This window comes from Dermacentor andersoni, chromosome 4, assembly GCF_023375885.2.
Source record: "Dermacentor andersoni chromosome 4, qqDerAnde1_hic_scaffold, whole genome shotgun sequence".
Lineage (NCBI taxonomy): Eukaryota > Metazoa > Arthropoda > Arachnida > Ixodida > Ixodidae > Dermacentor > Dermacentor andersoni.
This window is the reverse complement of record NC_092817.1, coordinates 181,050,213-181,070,527: the sequence shown is the minus strand read 5'-3', so window position 1 is coordinate 181,070,527 and position 20,315 is coordinate 181,050,213. Positions and strand designations below refer to the sequence as shown.

The 20,315-nt window shown below is 45.6% G+C and overlaps 1 protein-coding gene across 1 annotated transcript in view; it reads right to left on the bottom strand.

Annotated features, from left to right (window-relative positions):
- LOC126530643 (uncharacterized) overlaps window positions 1-12,248 on the bottom strand; it is an 86,330-nt gene extending 74,082 nt beyond the window's left edge. Inside the window, exon 1 of the mRNA XM_050177907.3 lies at window positions 11,960-12,248. Coding sequence (XP_050033864.1) covers window positions 11,960-12,082 — 123 coding nt within the window. The 5' untranslated portion in view covers window positions 12,083-12,248. The remainder of the gene's footprint in view (window positions 1-11,959) is intronic.
- Between the last annotated feature and the right edge of the window lie 8,067 nt (window positions 12,249-20,315).

Here is a 20,315-nt window from a genome sequence, read left to right as displayed (position 1 = left end):
TAACCTGATCGTGTTTTCCTCTTTCATCCCGCTATGTTTATTTGTTATCCTTCTGATTAGCCTCATGATTTGCGCTACAGTTCCCTCCAGTCTTCTGAGGGTTTCTCCGTTGTTGCCCTTGGCTTCAATGAGGAGCCCCAATACCCTGATCCTATCGACCTTGGGTATGGGTTTCCCATCGGCCGTCTTTAACTGGATCTCCTCTCTATGGGTGAGCTCTTCCCTGTAGTTGCCTGGCTTGCGACCTCTGCGAGTCGGTCTGTACAGTAACAGCTCCGATTTCTCTGCCGAGCATGTTAGCCCTGTCCCCTCTAGATATTTTTCGATTGTTTCCACCGCTGTTTGAAGCGTTTGTTCTATCTGCCCGTCACTTCCGTTTCTCACCCATAGGGTGATATCGTCTGCGTATAAGGTATGATTTAGACCCTCGATTTCTTGCAGCTTGACTGGCAGCCCGATTAGGGCCAGATTGAATAGCATCGGTGATAAGACCGAGCCCTGTGGCGTACCTGCGCTGCCTATCTCGATATCCTCCGAAACTAGGTCCGCTATCGTGATCTTTGCCTTTCTACCAGTTAAAAAATTGCGTACATAATCGTACGTGCGTTTTCCCAGTCCTAATTCGCGTACTCTATCTAGTATCGTTGCATGTGTTACGTTATCGAAGGCCTTTTTTAGGTCCAACCCGAGAATTGCCTTTGTCGATCTGCCCGAATCGTCTATGATCTGATGTTTTAGTTGTAACAGAGCGTCCTGCGCTGAGAGGTTTCTCCTGAATCCTATCATCGTGGGCGGGAGCGCGTCGCAGTCTTCGAGGTAGGTGGTTATCCTCGCTAGGACCACGTGCTCCATGAGTTTCCCCACGCAAGAAGTGAGAGATATGGGTCTCAAGTTCTCAATTTGCAGTCGCTTGCCCGGTTTAGGTATTAATTAACACGATTTGTGCCGTCTTCCATTGCTGCGGAATCTGCCCTGCCTCCCAGCATTCGTTAATATATTCGGTTAAATTAGCTATAGACTCATCGTCCAAGTTCTTTAGCGTTTTATTTGTTACACCGTCTAGTCCGGGTGCCGACTTGGTATTGAGTTTCTGCAGGGCTGCCCTGACCTCTGACTCGCCGATTTTGCTGTCTAATTCGTCATTTACCTGCCCTGTGTAGTCAGGGTGTATGACGGGCAGCGCTTGCGAGATGTACCTTTTCTCGATTTCCTTGAGGAAGTCCTGCTCTGTCCCTCGGTACGTTTGTATTAGCCGATTTATATTTTGCCTATGTGCCGACTTTGTCCCGTCCGGGTCTAACAAATACCGAAGGATGTTCCACGTTTTTGCCATTCCTATCTGACTGTCCATGTTGTTGCATTTTTCCTCCCACTGTTGTTTGCATAGCTGCTGGGCGTACTTTTCTATGTCCCTGTTCAATTTGGCTATCTTTCTACGAAGCGTCCGGTTGTGTTTTTGTTTTTTCCATCTCCGTTGCAACCCTGCCTTAGCTTCCCACATGTGTAGAAGCTTACTGTCTACATTCTCTAGATGCGCCTCCGGCGGGACCGTTTGCGTAGCTGCCGCCACATCTTCCTTTAGTTTTTCGGTCCATTCCTCAATACCTTGTGTCGTGTCATCGGCCTCCTACCTTATTTTCTTAAATTTGTCCCAGTCGACAATCTTAAGTGGTCTACCCTTTGTCTTGCGCGGTCCTGCCCTTACCGTTATTTCTAGTATATTGTGATCGCTCCCAAAGTCGTGTTGCGTATTTGTGCACTGCGCGTCCCGTATGTTCTTGGTGAATGTTAAATCTGGCGTAGTATCCGCGCAAACGCTGGTACCTATTCTCGTGGGAACCGATGGGTCGGTCACGAGGGTCAGGCCTTCCTGTTGCGCGTCTAGCCATAGGTTCCTGCCTTTTTGAGTTTCGATTTTGTAACCCTATGCCGCGTGTTGGGCGTTAAAATCGCCTCCGATCACTACCGCTCGGTTGTCCGCTATGGCTAGGGCTTTTTTAAAGAGCGATCGAAATTTATGGTGTCTGCACTTTGGACTGCTATAAATATTTAATACAAAGAGGCTGTCCTTCGTGGGTACATATGTGGGTACATATAATCATTGGACCCACCATACTGTACTGACCGGTGCGTACGCCCCCTCTGCAAGCGTCGAATTCTCATGAAAGCTACGCGAGGCGAAGCGAGCGCTGCCCTCATACAAGTAAAGCCCCAGATGGGTCACCGTGCCTGGTCGTAGTGTAATTTCTTTAGATTTCAAGAATAAAGTGCGGGAGTTGAAAAATGTCACCAAGCTCTAGCAATGTGTTTCTCATATAACTGAAGATTTCTTGCCAAATTTATGCGTCACACGCAGGAAACTGTAGGGCGCAACTGCAGGTTCTATTTTAATGTATGCCACGTCCATGAGGCGCGTTACCTATGGAACACCAGATCTGATTGGGACGCTAGCCTACCCTCCTTAATGCGCGATGCCACTCGTAGTGACAAATGTTCTGTTACCATTGCAGGAGCACGTTTCCGTTGACAACCACCAAGTACTAGCAATCTGTACGTCTTTTATTTCAACGCAAAATGTTGTCAACAGTTTCCCTCTTTCTTTTCTGTCGTTTCATCATACGGAAGTTTTTCTGTATGCTGGCATGTTTTGCTCTGAATGCGCCCAACCACAGAAATTAGGAATGAATGAATAAATTAGGAATGATTCTTAACTGAAAGGTAAAATTTTATTTTATCTCTTACTCGAGGGATGCTGAAGCTGCTTAGCGTAGGTTCTAAATGAATAAATGTTCTACAATGGTTCGTGAACATATGCTCCCGTCCGCGATGTTCGTCTCTGGAAATTCACATGAAGTCACAGCCAGTTGGCGCACGAGAACGACGTTGATACCCGAGGCTTACTGTCGATGGATAATTTTTAACACGCCGGAAATTGCCTGGCGATTCCTGAATTTTTACGACTGTGACATTTCTATCTGTGTAAAGGTCATTTCTCGTTCGTAACGCTTTGTTTCGATAAAACCCCTAGTGCTCCACTGCATCATAACTCGCTTGTACATCTAATTATTCCCAGTTTCCAGCTCAGTCTAACCTTATTTCCAGACAATATAATTGACGGAATGTGTTACCACAAAGCAGTGCACATATCATTTCCTTTCGCCTTGATAAACAACGATGGCTTAACTTTACAACGTCGCTTGACTTCACGCATGCTGATCACATATGTACAATGGATACATAGGCTCTAAATTTTGGTTTTTGAAATGCTTCATCGATATGACAATAAATCAGTTGGGGCTTCTATGACTGACTGTAAAGGTTTGCTGAGTGAACCTGAGTGAACCTGAGTGAACCTGGATGAATCCTGGGTGAACCACAGCTTATACGGCCATTGTCGCGACGGGTTTGTCGCTTGCTCCAGCAGGACAACGCAGTAAATAATGAGAGGTATATTCGTTTTAACGTTGTTAAAATCTGCTTATGTACGGCTAGGGGGGCGTTCATTAGGCACTGACCCCTTCCTTCGGCCCCTTCATCCCAGACAATGTATGTCTAAACAAACAGTACAATAAAAAACTGCACGTCTGCTACGCACTTCCACTTTTTGTGTTCAACTACCATGATAAATACAAACTAATGTCGTCAATTATGAAGCTTGGCCTGACCAGCCAACACCACTGCACCTCGTTTTAAATAAGACGGCACAACAACCATATATGATAAAACTGATCTGAATAAGTATTTGAATGTGAAATCCCACTGCGTGTTTGCGCAAGATGCGAATTCATTGCCATCTCTTACGAATACCTAACCGAAGTGCTCTGCCAGTGATATTGTCATCAGTGAAAATATTATCCCGTTTTTACAAGTAAACTTCGAGAAACTGAAGTGCCCAAGTCCTGAGCATATTGACAACAGCTTTCTGATTCGTTAATCTATTTCGTGTGAAGTTCATTTGAATGTCACTCTCAACACGTAATTCACTTTAGACTTCATCTCCCGGAGCGGAAATCAGCCAAGATCATGTCCCTCTTTACGTTGGGCGAAAAACAGCCGTTTTTCTAAGAAGTTTTATAAATATATTTATTTATGTATACCGCCAATCTCAAACTAAATCATAGTAGGGAGGGCACATACATGAGTTAAGCGTAAAACAGACTTAGGACAGGTGCTGTGAAACACAATGGAATACAGAGTTACGATAATTAGGCATCAAGATAACTGTGACAATACACACAACCTAATTACATTAACATAGAATCAAAAGCAAGTAAAATAAAACTAAGTATACAGAAAAAAACGTTTCACAGTTTTTGTGACGAACATGGTAGCGTTAAAAAATGTATAAGAATAATGTGTCAATTAGTGATCGAGACATATAGGCACGTACTGCTTTCTCGGCCAACACTTGAAAGTTTTTTCAAGTCGAAGTTCCCGTAATTCAAAGACCCAATTGGTTCCACTCTCTGATTGCGCAATCAAACTAAGAGTATTTAAAACACTTTGAGTTGTACCTGTGTTCAACAACCTTGTCAGGGTGTTTATGTCCTAAAAGGTCTGATACGCGCAAAACCGATAACTATGAGTGTAGGAAGGGTTATGTCGCCGTGAAAAAATTTAAACCGAAACTTTAGTCTGCCAAAGTTACCTCACTTTAGTCAGGTTAGCAAACCAGTGCGTTTCGTTGGTCGTTAGTTCATAATAATTTGAAATAAACTCTAATGCCCTTTGCTGCAAGCCTTGAATCCTGGCCAATAGATTTATTGGTGAAAGGAAACCAAAGAATCTCAGCATACTCAAGGATAGCTGAAGAATCATGTCGTAATATAGTAGCTTTGGGTCTAGTGACACCGGACGAAGGCGCCTTCACAGGAAAAGCGAGCCACTTTAGCGCGCTCGATGTTTTTTTAACGCGCGTTTCCCATCACAGGTCCCGTGATACGTTAGACCTAAGTACTTGTGCTCAAAAATTCTACTTAGAGGCGTGTCATTGATAGTGTGAGTTCAGTCAGATATCTGTTTTTTTTTCTAATTGTTGTTGATGTCGGAGATTTCTCTTCGTTGGAAGTCATCTACCACTCCTGACGCCAAGAGAAAACGGACTTTAGGGTATTGTTTAAAGTTTCATGGCCATGATTTGAATGAATTTCACACTCCTAGGTGCAATCATCCGCAGAAAGTCGGATATTCTCATGACACCTAGAAAGCAAGTCGTGTAAATGACGGAAAAAAACGAGTCTCAGGACCCTACACTGTGGCACACTGGCAGTTGCAGGGGCTGAACTGGAGGCGTCATTAATATTTTGAATTAAATATTGATTTGTGCGGTAGTTCACAATACATGCAAAGGATCATCACCTAATGTGAACTGATTTTTTATTAGCGTTTTCTGTGGTACGCGGTTGAATGCCCATGAAAGATCTAGTAAAACTAGGTGTAACTGAGGTCCTTGTGATCCTCAGAACCCCCACTTTGTAAAATAAAGTTTTACCACCACCACTCTTGAGGTCCTTTGTCAATGAGTCAGATATGTCATGTGTTAGTCCGATGTGTTGAGTGATTGTCGAAAGTCCTCTGCGGAAATCATGTTGACAGGGTAATAGGAAAGATTTTTAGCTAATATAAACGGCTATTTGTTTTAGTACTATATGTACCAGAAGTTCGCATGCAGTCGAAGTTAGTGAAATTGGTCTCAAATTAGACACCTAAGAAGCGTTTAGAGATTTGTGAACTGCGACTATTTTGGGAATTTTCCAATCTACAGGAAGGGTACTCGATCTTAAAAAAAATTTTAAAGGCTAGGTAACAGTATTAGTGGTTCATTGAACATATTCAGAAATACGTTGGGTATATTGCCTGGGTCAGCAGCTTTTTCGTGTTAGTCTTCACTAGATGGTTTAGTACCCCTGCTTGAGTTATTTTCAGTGGATCAATATGCATACGGGCACACGGCTACATGGGTGGAAGGAACAGTGATCGGATATAATTGCTAGAAGAAATCATGGTCATAACAATTTCGAAATTTCTGCTGCGAGTTCCTAAAAAAATTGATAACAATGCTCCTGTAATAGTTTGCTTTAGCGACCGTAATTGAGGTTTTGTAACGATAACTGCTACACTGAGTCTATGTTTAGTTCAGTGAACGGGATTTATTTTGAGCGTCTTTGTAGCCTTTTTTGTTTTCGTTTCTTTTTATGGATAGAGTCGTGTTTGATCCATCGATTAGCTTTGTTCGACTGTTTCATCTTATTTAGCACGTACTTACAAGTGCGAAAAAAGAGATGTCTTTGAGCCTTTTCCATAGGACGTTACGGCCTATTTCTATGTTACCGCCAGAGACCGGCCATAGTCAAGATAAAGATACTTCATAAAGGCCCATTCATAAATATTTGCAGTATTGAATAAGCGCACACAGACAGCGATGTCGAATCCGTTATTTACGCAGAAGATAATTGATTTATTTCAGTAATTCACTTGAGCAGCCTCACAGGCAAAGCTACCTGGGCAAACATCGCTTGGGCATAACGGGCTTTTAATAAACTCCTTCATACCAGAGTCTCCTAATACAAAGGAAAAAAAATCATGTCGTACACAGTCGAACGAGCTCTTATATTCGGCAGCAATGTTAGCTGCTAAAGTTAAAGCACTTGTGATCACTTTTCGCGAAATTATGTTGTGGGATGTGCACATGAAGAACTTGGCAGACATACTATCCCGAAGTTAGGTACCTTAGGAAGATTTCAAAATACATTGCCTCAGCAAACTAAGTGGCTAATATATTTTTCTCTATTTCAGTCGCACTTGAAATACTTCCACTTGGCGTGGGGAGCAACCTCATTGTCTAATGTGAACAAATTAATAACATTGCAAAGGGCGCGTTATCAGCCTGTTGCCTACACACCTTTTTTTTTAGTTCCATCCGTATCATTACACTCCAGCTTAAGCGTTAGCAATGCTACTGCTCTTTATCCAATGCGTATTCTTTGCCTGTATAAGTAGAGTTTTCAGTACGGAATCGCTTTTTTTATCCGAAACTGCGAGTCTACACAGGAATCCAATTCCCTACACAACACGACACTGTGAATTCCCGTATGTGCCACGGCCGCGCACAAACTGTAGAATGCAAACATTCAAACATGCTCTTCCTTCAACGCTAAATAATCATAGACTAAATGTATCTCTCGCTACTGACCTATGGAAACCTTAAGAAAATATTTTGGGATTGATTTCTGCAGTACCGAAAGTTGTTACAGATATGTTTAGTTTTGGATTTCAGTCTGTTTTTATTGTACTAGCTGAAATTACTCTTTGCTATGTCAAGCATTCTCAATCCGATATACAGCCGTTTTCTTCCCCATCTCCTATGCCGTGTGATGTAGCACATGTCCCGAATAAATATCCTAAGAACGCCTCAAATACATGCCTAATGGTTCAGCATTCGAAGGTGATATTCGAAAAAAATTCCTTGCTCCTTCTTTAGATGACTTGGTCATAACACAAACGCCAAACGCGTATTCAAAATATAAGGGGAAGCTTCGTTGCACATTCAAAAATACAAGTCCCAAAATGTGCATAGTCCTTTATAAATATAAATAAATAAATAAATTGTCCGCCATTCAACTACTGCGAAGAGGGGCGCAAGCGAAGCTCGGGATCCGCGGCTCTTCGTTGTGGTAATGCCTCGGCTTCGCACGTCGGCGCGAGCCCTTTCAAGAGCGAGTTCCCGGCCGCGTTCATGAAACGCCGCCTGTTGTTCGGCAGAATGCACGACGCACGGCCCGCTCCCGCTGCCGTTTTTTCAACGCAGCCTGCTCTTCGGCAGAACGAACCAAACGCGGCCTACCCCATCTTACTCATCATCATCATCATCATCATCATCATCATCAGCCTGGTTATGCCCACTGCAGGGCGAAGGCCTCTCCCATACTTCTCCAACTACCCCGGTCACGTACTAATTGTGGCCATGTTGTCCCTGCAAACTTCTTAATCTCATCCGCCCACCTAACTTTCTGCCGCCATCTGCGACGCTTTCCTTCCCTTGGAATTCATTCCGTAACTCTTAATGACCATCGGTTATCTTCCCTCTTCATTACGTGTCCTGCCCATGCCCATTTCTTTTTCTTGATTTCTTATTTCTTACATCTTACTGCCGGACCTGAACTGGCGAGAAACGGCGGGCGCGACGCGAGCCAACACGCGACCACACCCTTTCCCTCTTCCGGAAAGAGAGGACGCCTGTGATTGGCTCGCGCCTTTCACTGCGTCTGCTTCTTCATGCCTATAAAAACCCGGCTTGAAAAATCGCTTACGATGAACTGATAGTGGCTGAATCGGTTAGCGTGGTGGTCTGGCATCCCGGAGGTCGGTAGCTCGAATCCGCAGCCTGACAAGATATGTTAATTTTCGCGTGACTTGGGTCTTTTAGTACGGAAACACAGACGTGACTGCGGCAATACAAGCTTCGCTTGATTAAGTGATAGCTTCGCTGGAAGGGCGAAAGCAATGACAGCAACACTAAGCACACGATACCAGGGCTGCTGGGTGGCCAAACAGAACTCCAGAAGCCACCAGGCGGTAACGCATTGCCGCATGGCGTCGTTATAGCGACGGAAAGGCAACGCGCCACGAAGGCCAGCACCGCCATGGACGCGAGAGCCCCCGCATGAAGGAAATGAAAAATTGGAGGACGCTTCAGCTTTAAGAGTTGAGTGCAATAGCATTCGCAAATGCCTGACTCCTTCTCACATTTTCCGGCAACTGAAGCTTATGTAACCGTAATTATTACCGCAAAGCGCTGCCGGCGAACGCCAAGCACGAGGGCGTGTTTTCTGGTGGAAACGTGCCCTCTTGCGTGTGCCAACACCGGAGGAGGTGCCCAGATATGCAAAAAAAAAAAGAAATGACATCATCTTATGGTTGATGTTATTGTTTCTTCGTTTTACTATTTAAATCCGAGAAGATTTCACGTAGAACGCATGCTGTAAGAGTTGAGGAGGACGTCGTGATGAAAAAATGGAGGTTTATTTACATTATTTACAGTGAGACGACGAAGAAATTAACAGTCATAGAGTCATTACGGGCCGGCCGCAACTCGGACGCTCGGCCCGTGGCAAACAGCTCGAAAGAGATCAATGAAGGAATGCTCTAGGAATGCTCTCTTGCTGCTCCCGGTCTGTGGCTATTAAGCCCTTCGGTGTCTCGAAGACACGTCACGTTCAGCCAATCGGCGAGCCCGCTCAGGTGACGCCATTTTCGGCCAATCGGTGAGCCCGCTCAGGTGTCGTCATTTTCGGACAATGGTAGGCGCCCGTGCGATTGTGTCACACCAGGCGGAGAGGGTCGCTCCTTCGTCCCCAATTGTCCGAGTGCTTACTTCTCTCTGCGGTCTTGCCTTCCCGTTCTGCAACTACCGTGACAAAGGCGGACAAAGGCGGGGGAATTTTCGCTGCCAGGGCTCCACGATGCATTACACCCGTCTTGCCTTTTGGATCCACGATACCTGGAACAGTGCCAGGCTCTCGCTTCACATTCGGGAAGAGTCAAGCAGTGAATAGCTCCAGATGCGGCGTACGAAGTGGAAGCCGCCAACTTGGTTGCACGTGCCGCGCCTCGGGAATGTGGTATACGTGCTTCTGCGCTCCTTAATTAGCTGTGGCGCGATTTGATGTGGTCTGGTGAATTTGAAGGAGGCTCAGGAAAAGGTCCCGTATCTAACAATGCGCGATCGGTGTTTTCTTTCATGGCGTTTGTTTGTGGTGGACATTCTCAAAATTACGAGGAATAACCTTGTCAAACATGTAAGGCAATTAAGCTATGACCAACCGTAATGATAGAACGGTGTGGCAACATAACCGGCACGTACCGCACGTCATATAGCAAGGCGTGGCATGAAGATTTACCCTAAATATATACTGGAATTTTCGTTCACGCCAATGCCACATTTTCTGCGACACGCGGCCCATAGCGCTGTCTAAAATGTGGTGTGACTCAACGTACATCTTTATGCCTCATCACGAGTCGTATTGTTTTTCTGGTCACCTCGGAAAGAGCAAGCCCGCCACCATCCCTTTATACCGCCCGCTCAGGTGGTCCACCGAGATGACTCGCAGACAGCAACAACTGGTGGCGTTCTGCGACCACTTTGCTTTCAGCTCACAAAGCCACAAAATATCGTCACTTCAAGTGAATACCAGGCAACTAGGGCCATGATAATGCAGGCACGTACGTACACGGGACACATTTTCGGCGGAGCCAGGCATAAAACGCTTTCGTGTTAAAAAAACAGAATAGACTGTGCAGAACATTTTTCCTGCAATTTGGTCTTTGCCTGAATGGGTAAGCTAAAGCAAGTTTACCAGAAAGCGAAGACGGCGATCGGCGTGGCTGCGAGCCTACATGCGTTCCGATTCCAAGGCCATGTGCAAGCAAAATGCACGGCGTTCTTATATGCTTCCCTTTCTACTGCCGTTGCCACATAAACAAGAAGCATGGAAGTGGGAGAGGCAGAGAAAACAGTCACAGGGGCCCTAACCCAGTTCCTGGCGATCTTCACGCTGTGGGCACTGCGGTGAATAAACTTGGTAGGTTCAGTTTTTCTATTGCTGGATCACATCTGCGAAATAATTTCATTGCTCGAGGCACGTTTTCGTTGTTGCCGTCGCCGTCGATGCCACTGCAACGACGGTAAATGCTCCCGAGCACGAAAAGACGGTTAGTTCTGGAACCCTTAAGGGAAGCAAGGCACTGCGTCATGGAGGAAAATTGCGCGGAAAGAAAAAGCGTGTACAGAACGAGGAAATGATGAGGGTAACAGATTCGGCCGTGTTCAGGAGGGGACATGTCGAATCGCTGAGGGAAGGCTTGACAGCGGAAGGGACAACGTTGTAGCGGATGCTCACAGGGTGGCGATCATAGTTTGATCCATTGACTTTGTAATGCAGAAAGCTTGGGCACGCTGGGGATAGCAGGCTAGTCGTCGTGGCAGTCGGAAGACCTTGGCGTCTGTAGGTGGCGGTGACTAAAATTGACAATGTGCATGCCATGCGCAGAAAGTGAGAAGATCGTCATGGATGGGGACGGACGCGCAGTGCGTTTGCCGGCTACGAAACAAAAAGCCATGTGTTGACACAATATCATGAGCGTCGCGCAAACAAGCACGAACATTCCCGGTTTGCAGCTGCAAACGATGCTCTGGTGCATGCAGTGGTCTTAGTGGAACGGACACTACACTTCTCATGCAATAAACGGTAAAGCTTTTCCTTCAGCATGCCCGATCGTGTTGAGACGCCTCTGACACCGCTGGCAGCTTTACTTATTATGACCGCCATATAAGACGTCGGGTAGCGGGAAGGATGCTTTAAAGTGTAAATTTGCAAAAAAGAAAAAGCAATCTTGGAGTGGAAGTGTTAACTAGGGAAAGCACTTCACATGCTTCGAAACTTAAAACTCATAATGCTCCACTGTAATATTATTCGCAGAAATAGTTTATACAAAAATAATATCCATTGACTGCGGTAGGTATTTCAGGAAATAATCTTCTATGGGTGCAACACAAGCGACGCTGTTTCCTAACATTATGCCGTGGCACAGCTTTTGTCAGGTAGCCTTTTATGGGCGAACCCATGACACTATCAGGTAAGGAAAGGAACGCATGGTGTAAACAGCGTACTGCTTGTAAGCTACAAGAGGGCAATGCACCTGCAAGGTAGGGACCTATAGTATTACGGCAAAGCGCCCGTCAGAATACTCTAGTGGGCACACGTGTTCAACCCAATATATTGCTTCAACATACAGCCAATAATAACAAAAAAGTAGCAAACATCTTTGCTTAAAAAGAGCAGCAATGTTCAAAGGCTACCGAAGTAGCAGGGGCCGACCGCATCATGAATGGCGTCCATGTTTTGAATTCCATATCTTCTTTATCACGCTACAGTTTCGAAAGGAGTCAATGATCACTCACCAAGGCCAGTCGTTCAGGATTTTTGGCAAGGGCTTCCTTGACGATTGTGTATGCCGAGCACAGGGGTATCTCTACGCTCGGAAATGGGGAGTACACCACACCGTCTTTAATTAAAGCTTTCATGGCTGAACACCGCGTTGAAGTGCGTGCTTGACGTTGCGCAAAACAAACTTGTTATAAGCTTCTACGGCAGGACTGGGTCCGAAGCATCACCCAAGGCCTGAAACACCCGGCAAGTGCGGACAGCGAGCCTCCGTCGCAGCCTGGGTTTTACTGCTGCACAAACAGCTCCGCATGCCGTGCTGCGCCAGTTGATAAGATTTCTTGAGCGTGTCTGGGTCTCCCTTGCGGATTACCGCCACTTCTGCTGTTAAGTTACCCAACGTGCACACGTAGCTTCCATCTTATCCATCTATGTGGGGCTGACATAATGTAGCAAGCGTCATAACTCATCTGCGACGCTTCCAAAACATTGGTTAGAGCCCTGACTTGCTCTGCTTATGGCAGTGGTTATATATATTGCATCGATACACGTTTCATTTTGGAGACACTTAACATTGTCAGCCTGTATTGGTGCTGTTGCCATGTTTGAGAAAGACCTGGGTCCTCATTACCGATACCTCACAACTGGAAATGTCAGAAATGTCTGATATTCCTGACAGAAATTCAGTTCTTATGTTTGCTTCTTGCACTCTTCTTGCCTAAAGGTTTTCAAACATAGTGTCCAGAATACACCAGCACTTTGACTGCTTTTGGTTTTTACCTGCAGGTGTTTCTGTGAGATAATTAGTATGGCTGCGTTCAGCATTGTAATGTAATAATACACAGTAGGGCTACGCTATTGTGTCAGCCACCTTCTTTATTCCCTCACGCTGTAACTTCTTCTCACAACGCCCACGTACACTCCCTCTCTTTCAAGACTCATCCCTCCGGAGATGATACACAAATTCGTTCCCAATGTTTGCAAACTAGAGCACGCCGTCATCGTTGACGTAACCAACTCTCTTGAGAAAACCTTTTTGCACTGCAGTTTGCACCACGCAATACGGTGCCCATGTACACCTGCTTCGTACCCAGAAGACCTTTTCTGACGAGCACTAAATTGTTCAGCTGTATACGGGGTATCCGCGTGTTGTGGTGGCGGTCGAACTGCCTCTTCATTTCTTCGCGGTATCGCTGGTAGGCTTGCGCAGTTTTCCGCTTCTCGCACAATTGCAGGCGGTCGGTAATACCAAGCTGTTTATCAGCAGGGAGCGCCGGTGTCTTTCCAAATGCTGTGAAATAGGGCCTGCAGCCGATACTCGCAGTGTGCGACCGATTGTGATGAGCTACAGCGGCCTCCAAGCAGCACTTCCATCCGTTTTTGAATATGGGATACATGGAAATAAACTGTTTCAAGTCTTGTATGACTCTTTCAGCCATGTCATTTCCTGCAGGATGGTAGGACGCGCAGCGTCGCAAAACAACTCCTCGTTCCTTCGCCCACTCTTGCAGACGTTTGCTTACAAATGCTAGTCCATTGTTTCATATTACTACTTCGGTGCTCTTAAACATCTCTCTGCTCAAAAGGGCAATCACACTATTTGCTTCTTACCTATCTGGTCGTGCGGCCACTATTCTAGTGCACCGCTCTATTGCCACTCGGAAATATTGTGTTTTTCTTGCTCCTGTAGCCTTTTTCTTAAGCTCTGCAAAATCCACATGGGTGACTTCAAAAAGTATGTCTGAATGTCGAGGTAGGACCATCTGGTCTGTTCTCTGAAGGTACTTTATGGACCTGACATTGATGGCAAAACTGGACGTACAGCTGGACGTCGTCTTTCAAGTGTTTCCACCGGAAACGCTGAAGAATGTTGCGGTAACTTCGCCAGAACCCGTCATGGCCGCCAGAGTCCGGGCAGCAATGATAAAATTCCAGGATTTGAGGCACCATTGTTCCGGGACTATGAACTTTCCATCGTGGAACTCTAGTTCTTCAGTTCCCTCCTACAGCTGAGTTGCGCTGACAGTCTCCTGACCTGGCGGTACCTCGAGTCTGGAGAGTGCGTCTGCATGCTTCAGGTGTTCTCCAGGTCTGTGATGGACGACAAACACAAACTGCTGGAGTTCACTCACCCACCGCGCAATTTTTCCGCTAGGCTCTGCGAGGTTAAGGATATACGTTGAGGCTTGGTGATCGGTACAGAGCGTGAAGCTCCTGCCATCCAGGTAAGGTCGAAAATAGCGTACAGACATTAGGATTTCCAAAGCTTCTTTCTCCGTCGTCGTGTAATTCAGTTTCGCTTTCGAGAATGTGTGCGAATAATATCCCACGACCTTTTGTTGCCGGCTCCGTGGAGCTTCTGAATCCCTCTGGTAAAGCACTGCGCCTGTGCCGTAATTAGAAGCGTCGGTGTCAGCTCGAAGGGCAACTTGAAGTCTGGAAGCGTCAGAATTGGGCCAAACGAAATGATGCTCACGAGGCTTTGATAAACGGAATCACAATCTGTTGTCCACCGAAATGGCGATTCCTCTTGGTCATTTCTGTGAGGCACTTTGTTTTGGTGGCATAATCTCTAATGAATGCCCGAAAATGTCCCGCAAAACCGACAAATACCCGCAGAGTGTAGGTCCTACGGTTTCTGCATTTTTGAGATTAGTTTGACTGATTCCTGTTTTGTTGTCTTGGTTTGGCCATCAAATACTCTACCTAGAAACACAACTTTTCTTTGGAAAAGCTCACTTTTCTTGTCATTAATCTTGAGCTCCGCATCACTCAGCGCTTTAAGTACACTAGCAAGATGCTCTGAGTGCTCCTCCTCATTGCGAGAGTAAATTATTGTATTCTCGGTATGCACGTTACAAAACTTCCCAAGAAACGGTCACAAGACGTCATTCATCATTTTCTGGAACCAAGCGGGTGAGTTTTTCCATCCAAACGGGAGTCGATTATACTCATAGATGTCAAAAGGCATTATGAAGGCAGAATATTTCTTGTATTCTTCAGAATTTGGAACTTGCCAAAATACTTTACATAAATCAATACGCGAAAACACTCTGCAGCCAACCGTCTCGTCTATGATAGAGTCTATTCGTGGCATAGGAAAAGGAAAAAACTCTGTCTGCTTATTAATTTGCCTGTAATCCGTGCAGAGTCAGAGGCTTCCATCTTCTTTAGGTGCAATAGCGATGGGCGACGTAAAAGTAGACGTGGGTGGACGAATTATCTGTGCATCCAACATCTTCTGTAGCTCGTTCTTCAGCCACATTCTCTTCTCCCGTGACATATTATATAGCTTTTTTCTCATCACTGTAGTATCGCCTAACTTAAATGGTACCTCAAACTTTGTAGTTGCCTTGGGATATCCCTTCAAGCATAGCAATTCCGGGTAAAGCCTCTTAGCATATTCATCTGACGATGGCTGCCGCAGGCTCCTCGAAGAAGTTGAATAAACGTTGAGATTGTGCCGCTTTTCATCCGTAGTTACTTCTCCATCCCAGTAGATGTTAATGCGAAGTGCACTGATGGCTGGGCGTGATAGGAGTAATTCATAGGGTACTCCGTCACGTACTAGCGCCTGCGTAGCAACACTATTGCCGAGACGGGCTATGGTTAAACATGCTTATTTATCATGAATATCTCGCCTTCCGTCGTATGCATGTATTTCCACAGCCCGTCCCAGTTGTACTTTCTCAGTCTCAACAATACGGGCATTTTAATTGTGATGCTTGCTCCAATGTCAACTAACGTGCTCCTTATCTTTCCATCAACAAAAACAGATATATACAAGAGGTTTGCATGCGACAAATCAACAGCTTCTCTTGGTGTCTTCAGGCGGAAGCTGAAGCCCTATTTATTTAGTTTTTTCTGACAGCATCTGACTCTTTGTGTTGGCTTGAGCCTCCTTGGTCAGTCAGAAAGGACACAGGAGAAGTGCTAGACTTCCAGCTTGCAAGCGGGTGTCTTTCATCAACTCGTATGGCAGATGGGCACCTTGCACCAGGCATCATGCATTGCCGCTGGGGTCCCGAGTCTTTTAGGTAGAGGTTTCGCATTCCCTGCAGAAGTTCTTCAATCGTTTTGGTCCCTCTGTTTTCGTAATTTGTAATAATATACAGTTGGGCTAGGCTATGGCGTCAGCCATTTCTTTATCCTCTTCCCTCGTCCCTTCGTCGTCTTCGTTAAGAGACCCTGTAACTTCTTCACAACGTCCACGTGCATGGAACACTTCATGGAGGCATTTGAAGTGGTTGCGAAAAATATAAAGGATCATCCTTGTCTGCATGAATGCTTTCAATTTCTAAATGCAGTGGTAACTATCACTATTGGTGCAAGGCCCCCCACATGTATGCGGCAAGTGCCATAGCTCGAAATTGAATTTTTCCTTGAGTGTCTCACAAGGCATCTAATATGTCTACATTAGGTGTGATCCGTTTCTTTTTATTTATCCCAGTGTGGAGAGAGCATTATTAAATTGGTTTGTTTGTTTTTTACTTTAGTTCTCTTGTTTTTTATTTGTTTCTGAATTGATCAAGCAGCCGTCTCATGATGCTAAAGTGACTTATGTAACGACAATCGTCAGCTTTTGTTTTGCAGAAAAACAACGCATTTCCTGACCCATTGTTTGCCATCCCATCACTCGCATGATTTTGCAGAGTATTCTGCCTATATTGATTTATTGATTTCTTTGACCTCTACTAAAAGAATCTTGCATTCTCAAGTACCATTCTTTCCTTAAAATCATTCGACACTTCTCATAATTTCTGTACTTTGGGCTTCTGGTACTTTGCATTTACCGTTTTTGCTTGTTTTTTCTGACTAGAAATGTCTTCTTTAATTTAGACCTTAAATTTTACCTTTGGGACACACAGAAGGGCTTGCAAAAACATATCTGCATAACAGGGGAACATGTTTCATTAAACATTTACAAAATGCAATAGAAGATTGATGAATGCAGCTTGCAGTGTTATTTCACTGAATGAGCCATAAAAGTAACTCATCTCACTTGGTAAATTAAAGCAGATATTAGTGTGATGTACAACATATGTTACACTAACATGGTGAGTTCTCTTGCTTAAACAGCAAATTAATCGGTGCGCGAGAAATAAGTTATTTTTGTATACGCCTCGTACACACTCATTTAAGGAAAATGAGCTGGAGCTGTCCACATGATCTACTTATTTCACCAGCGAGTATACTTAACAAAAATGTGTCCCAGCTGCTTAGTGGTATTTGAGATTATGTCAGTATTGCATATGTGCCCGTTGTCTAAAATAATTGAACATTGAAAATCCTCGTAGGGATCTGACTTGCATATCTGCATTTCATGGATACATGTAAAAGCATCAAGTGCAAGTTAATGGTCCCACAGAACTGGAGTCGATCATGCAAATAGATTCGCTGCACACATGTGTGACAAGAAAAGATATACCTCAAGAAATGGCATGCAAGGAAGCATTCAAAATATTACACAGTTAATAAAACGCCTACGCTATTAATATGTGGGTTCATGCACTCGATTTCGTCCGTATTAGGCACTCGCCTCTTGATTGCTTCGTGGCACAGAAATACTCGCCATCAGGCTGTTTTTGTTTTGTGGCCTTTGTATAAGCATGATTGTTTATCGTGCAACAATTACACAGATTCTATGACTTGCTTGTGGGTTCCCCAGTACAATTCCGCTGCGCTGGTCCGCCTGTCCAGCAGTTTCATACTGAAGGAAAACCTGCAAATAAAAGCATCGCTCCGCATGTAAAAAAAAATGCTTTACCGTGACGCTTCTCAGACGATTGTGATGCATCACAGAAGCTATCTACTCGCGTGATGTTCTGAACAATAAGATACATTCGTTTACTTACAAGAGAAGGTATGTGCCACAGTACTTCGGCGCTTCGGTGGCACAAAAGGCACGAATGTGCCATAGCATCCGATGTTGACGCGCGATCGCATGTCAAAGCTAAACTGTACGAAACTACTACACATCCAAAAAAACAGATTCGAAACCGAAATTCGTGCTTTATTGCATGAATGCGTACATCGTGATTTACATAAGTCACGCACTTAGCAAGCGCTTTCCGTAAACTTATTATTAACGCATCATTTTCATGAAGCCATCAGGTATGCGTTTTTAAATGACAAAGCATAAGGTTACCTGCACTTGTTTTCAGCTCTTTCAATAGGCCACCTTGACCAGTAGCAACAGGCCGGCGCCCTAGCGGTTCCCACTTTTCGGGTAGCTTTTCCTCTAGAGTTGGTTGTACTAACTCTATGATGGCGTTGGCTCAGGCCCCGGCTAAGGTGGCTAGAATGGGGAGTTGTGAAGACCGGCCCCTGGAGGCTGGCCCCAAAAGGCGTTCCTGCCGCGTAACGGCGCTGCGCACCGGGACGCCGTAGTTTCTCGCAGCGTCCGCATACCTCCGGGCGGTCAAATGATTTGTCGCGCTTTAGTTTTTCTCCTTCAATGCTTTCGATGCTTAGAAGTATTTTTTTTAAGCCTTGTAGAGACCGAGGAAATTTAATGAAGTGTTTCACAGCTCTCATTGTACGTCGAAACTGCAAGCACCGATGGCGCAGCCGATACAGCGAGGAGGGCTTTTGCATCCGTCTTTTGCCGAGGTTGGCGCGTTTATGCCATGCCGAAAGTACACTTCATAGGAATCACCGTGGAAGGCCAACGCGTTGGAACATCATTGTATGTGTCGCGCGCACATTAGTCACATATTTGCGATTGTATTAGCGCTTTAAAGAGAGGAAGTTAAGGCAATATATCAGCATTGTGGTAAAAAAATTCTAAAAAGTACAAAACGGTCATGACTTAATATGAGTTTATTGCAGATAGCACAGTCATTTCAGAGAATGATTTTTTTTTTTTTTTTACGAAGCACGCGGCCTAACCCTTTGGACTGCGTTGTGAGGAGCGCACTGGTTTAGTCCTTTGAGCGAAATGCGAACACGTGATGCAATAAAACTTAGCCACCGATCTTGTTAGAGCAGTGGAATGCTCCGTGAAGCCAATCAGTGGCACATTGGCTGCTAGAAGCAAGAAATCCTTGACTCGTTTTGCATGCAGTCGTGTAGTGCTAAATGCACGAATGAGTCTGGGCTCGAGGGTCTATAAGGTTGTACAGACAGACTGATGGGTACAGAAGACCTCCCTCCGCGCCACCCCGCCCCCCCATGTCCCACTGTTTGCAAGCTTCTGCTGGTGCAGTACTTTCTCTTATCACAAGGCAGACATCCCTACATGCCTTGCAATCAGTTAAAATGATGCGCTACCTGGCTACGTAGCCAGCAATGTAATAAACCAGGCGTGCATCACTGTGTTTCTCTGCATAGTCCACATGGTTCCAGGCAACTTCTGTCGCTTCTTTTGCTTCGGCAGGTAGTGCAGTGTCGTTCAAGGCTGTTTCTTCGTTTTTTAGGAGCAGCTGCTACTTCGACAGCAGCGACTCCAAAAGTACAGGGGACACATTTCCTCCCGTGGTGCTCTTTGCCAAGCCGTAAAACCTCACGCAGTACTGTAAAAGCTTAACAGAGCTGCACTAGACCACGAGAGCTACCTTGCGCAGCGCCGCGGCCTACGAGACTGACAGACTCACGGTGCCCCCGATGGAAGCACCGAATTTTCCCCCAGTGGTAGGAACACGCAGCCGGGCCTCGCTAGGGAATGGTGACGGCGCTGCGGTGATCACACCTCCCGATTCTAGCCACCCTACCCCGGCCTCGCCGTGTGGTGGTGCCGTCGACTGCTTCCCGGTTCTGGCGTGCGGTGGCGGTGGAGTCCTGGGCTGCTTCCCGACTCCTCCGGCAGGGGGAGTTAGCTTGCTGGTCGTGGTGTTGCCGGTCTTGACAACTTAGACCACAACATTTTGTGAAATATTCTGGAAGGGGAAGGGCTTACGTCAGGATTGCTTACTGGTTGTGAGAGAGATTTACCTAGAAAATACCGGTTGAGTTGAATGGGAAGGGATGAGGAGAGAGGAGAAAGTTCATATCAACGAGCACGGAGGAAAGAAACTCTGTAGAGGTGACTCGACACATCACGACAGTCACTGACACGTGACTCTTTGTGAAGCTAAAGTGAAGCCGGAAGTTGGCTTTGCTCATGGCGTTGCTCATGGTGTTGCTCCGCCTGTCGGGCCAGCTCTCCTATCTTGTTTTACATGTCTCGCGAAACCACGCCGCGCTGCACGCAACCGGGCTGCTCAGACCCGCGCGCTCCGCAGCAATACTAAACAATCGTTAGCACATTAGCATGATTCCGCTAAAGAGGGCAAAATTTCCCGCGGATATTCCTTCGTCCACTGCCATTGCCATGGCGCGGTACATTGCGTACAGCGTTGCATGCGCGTTCATTTCACGAACATTAGTCCCTCC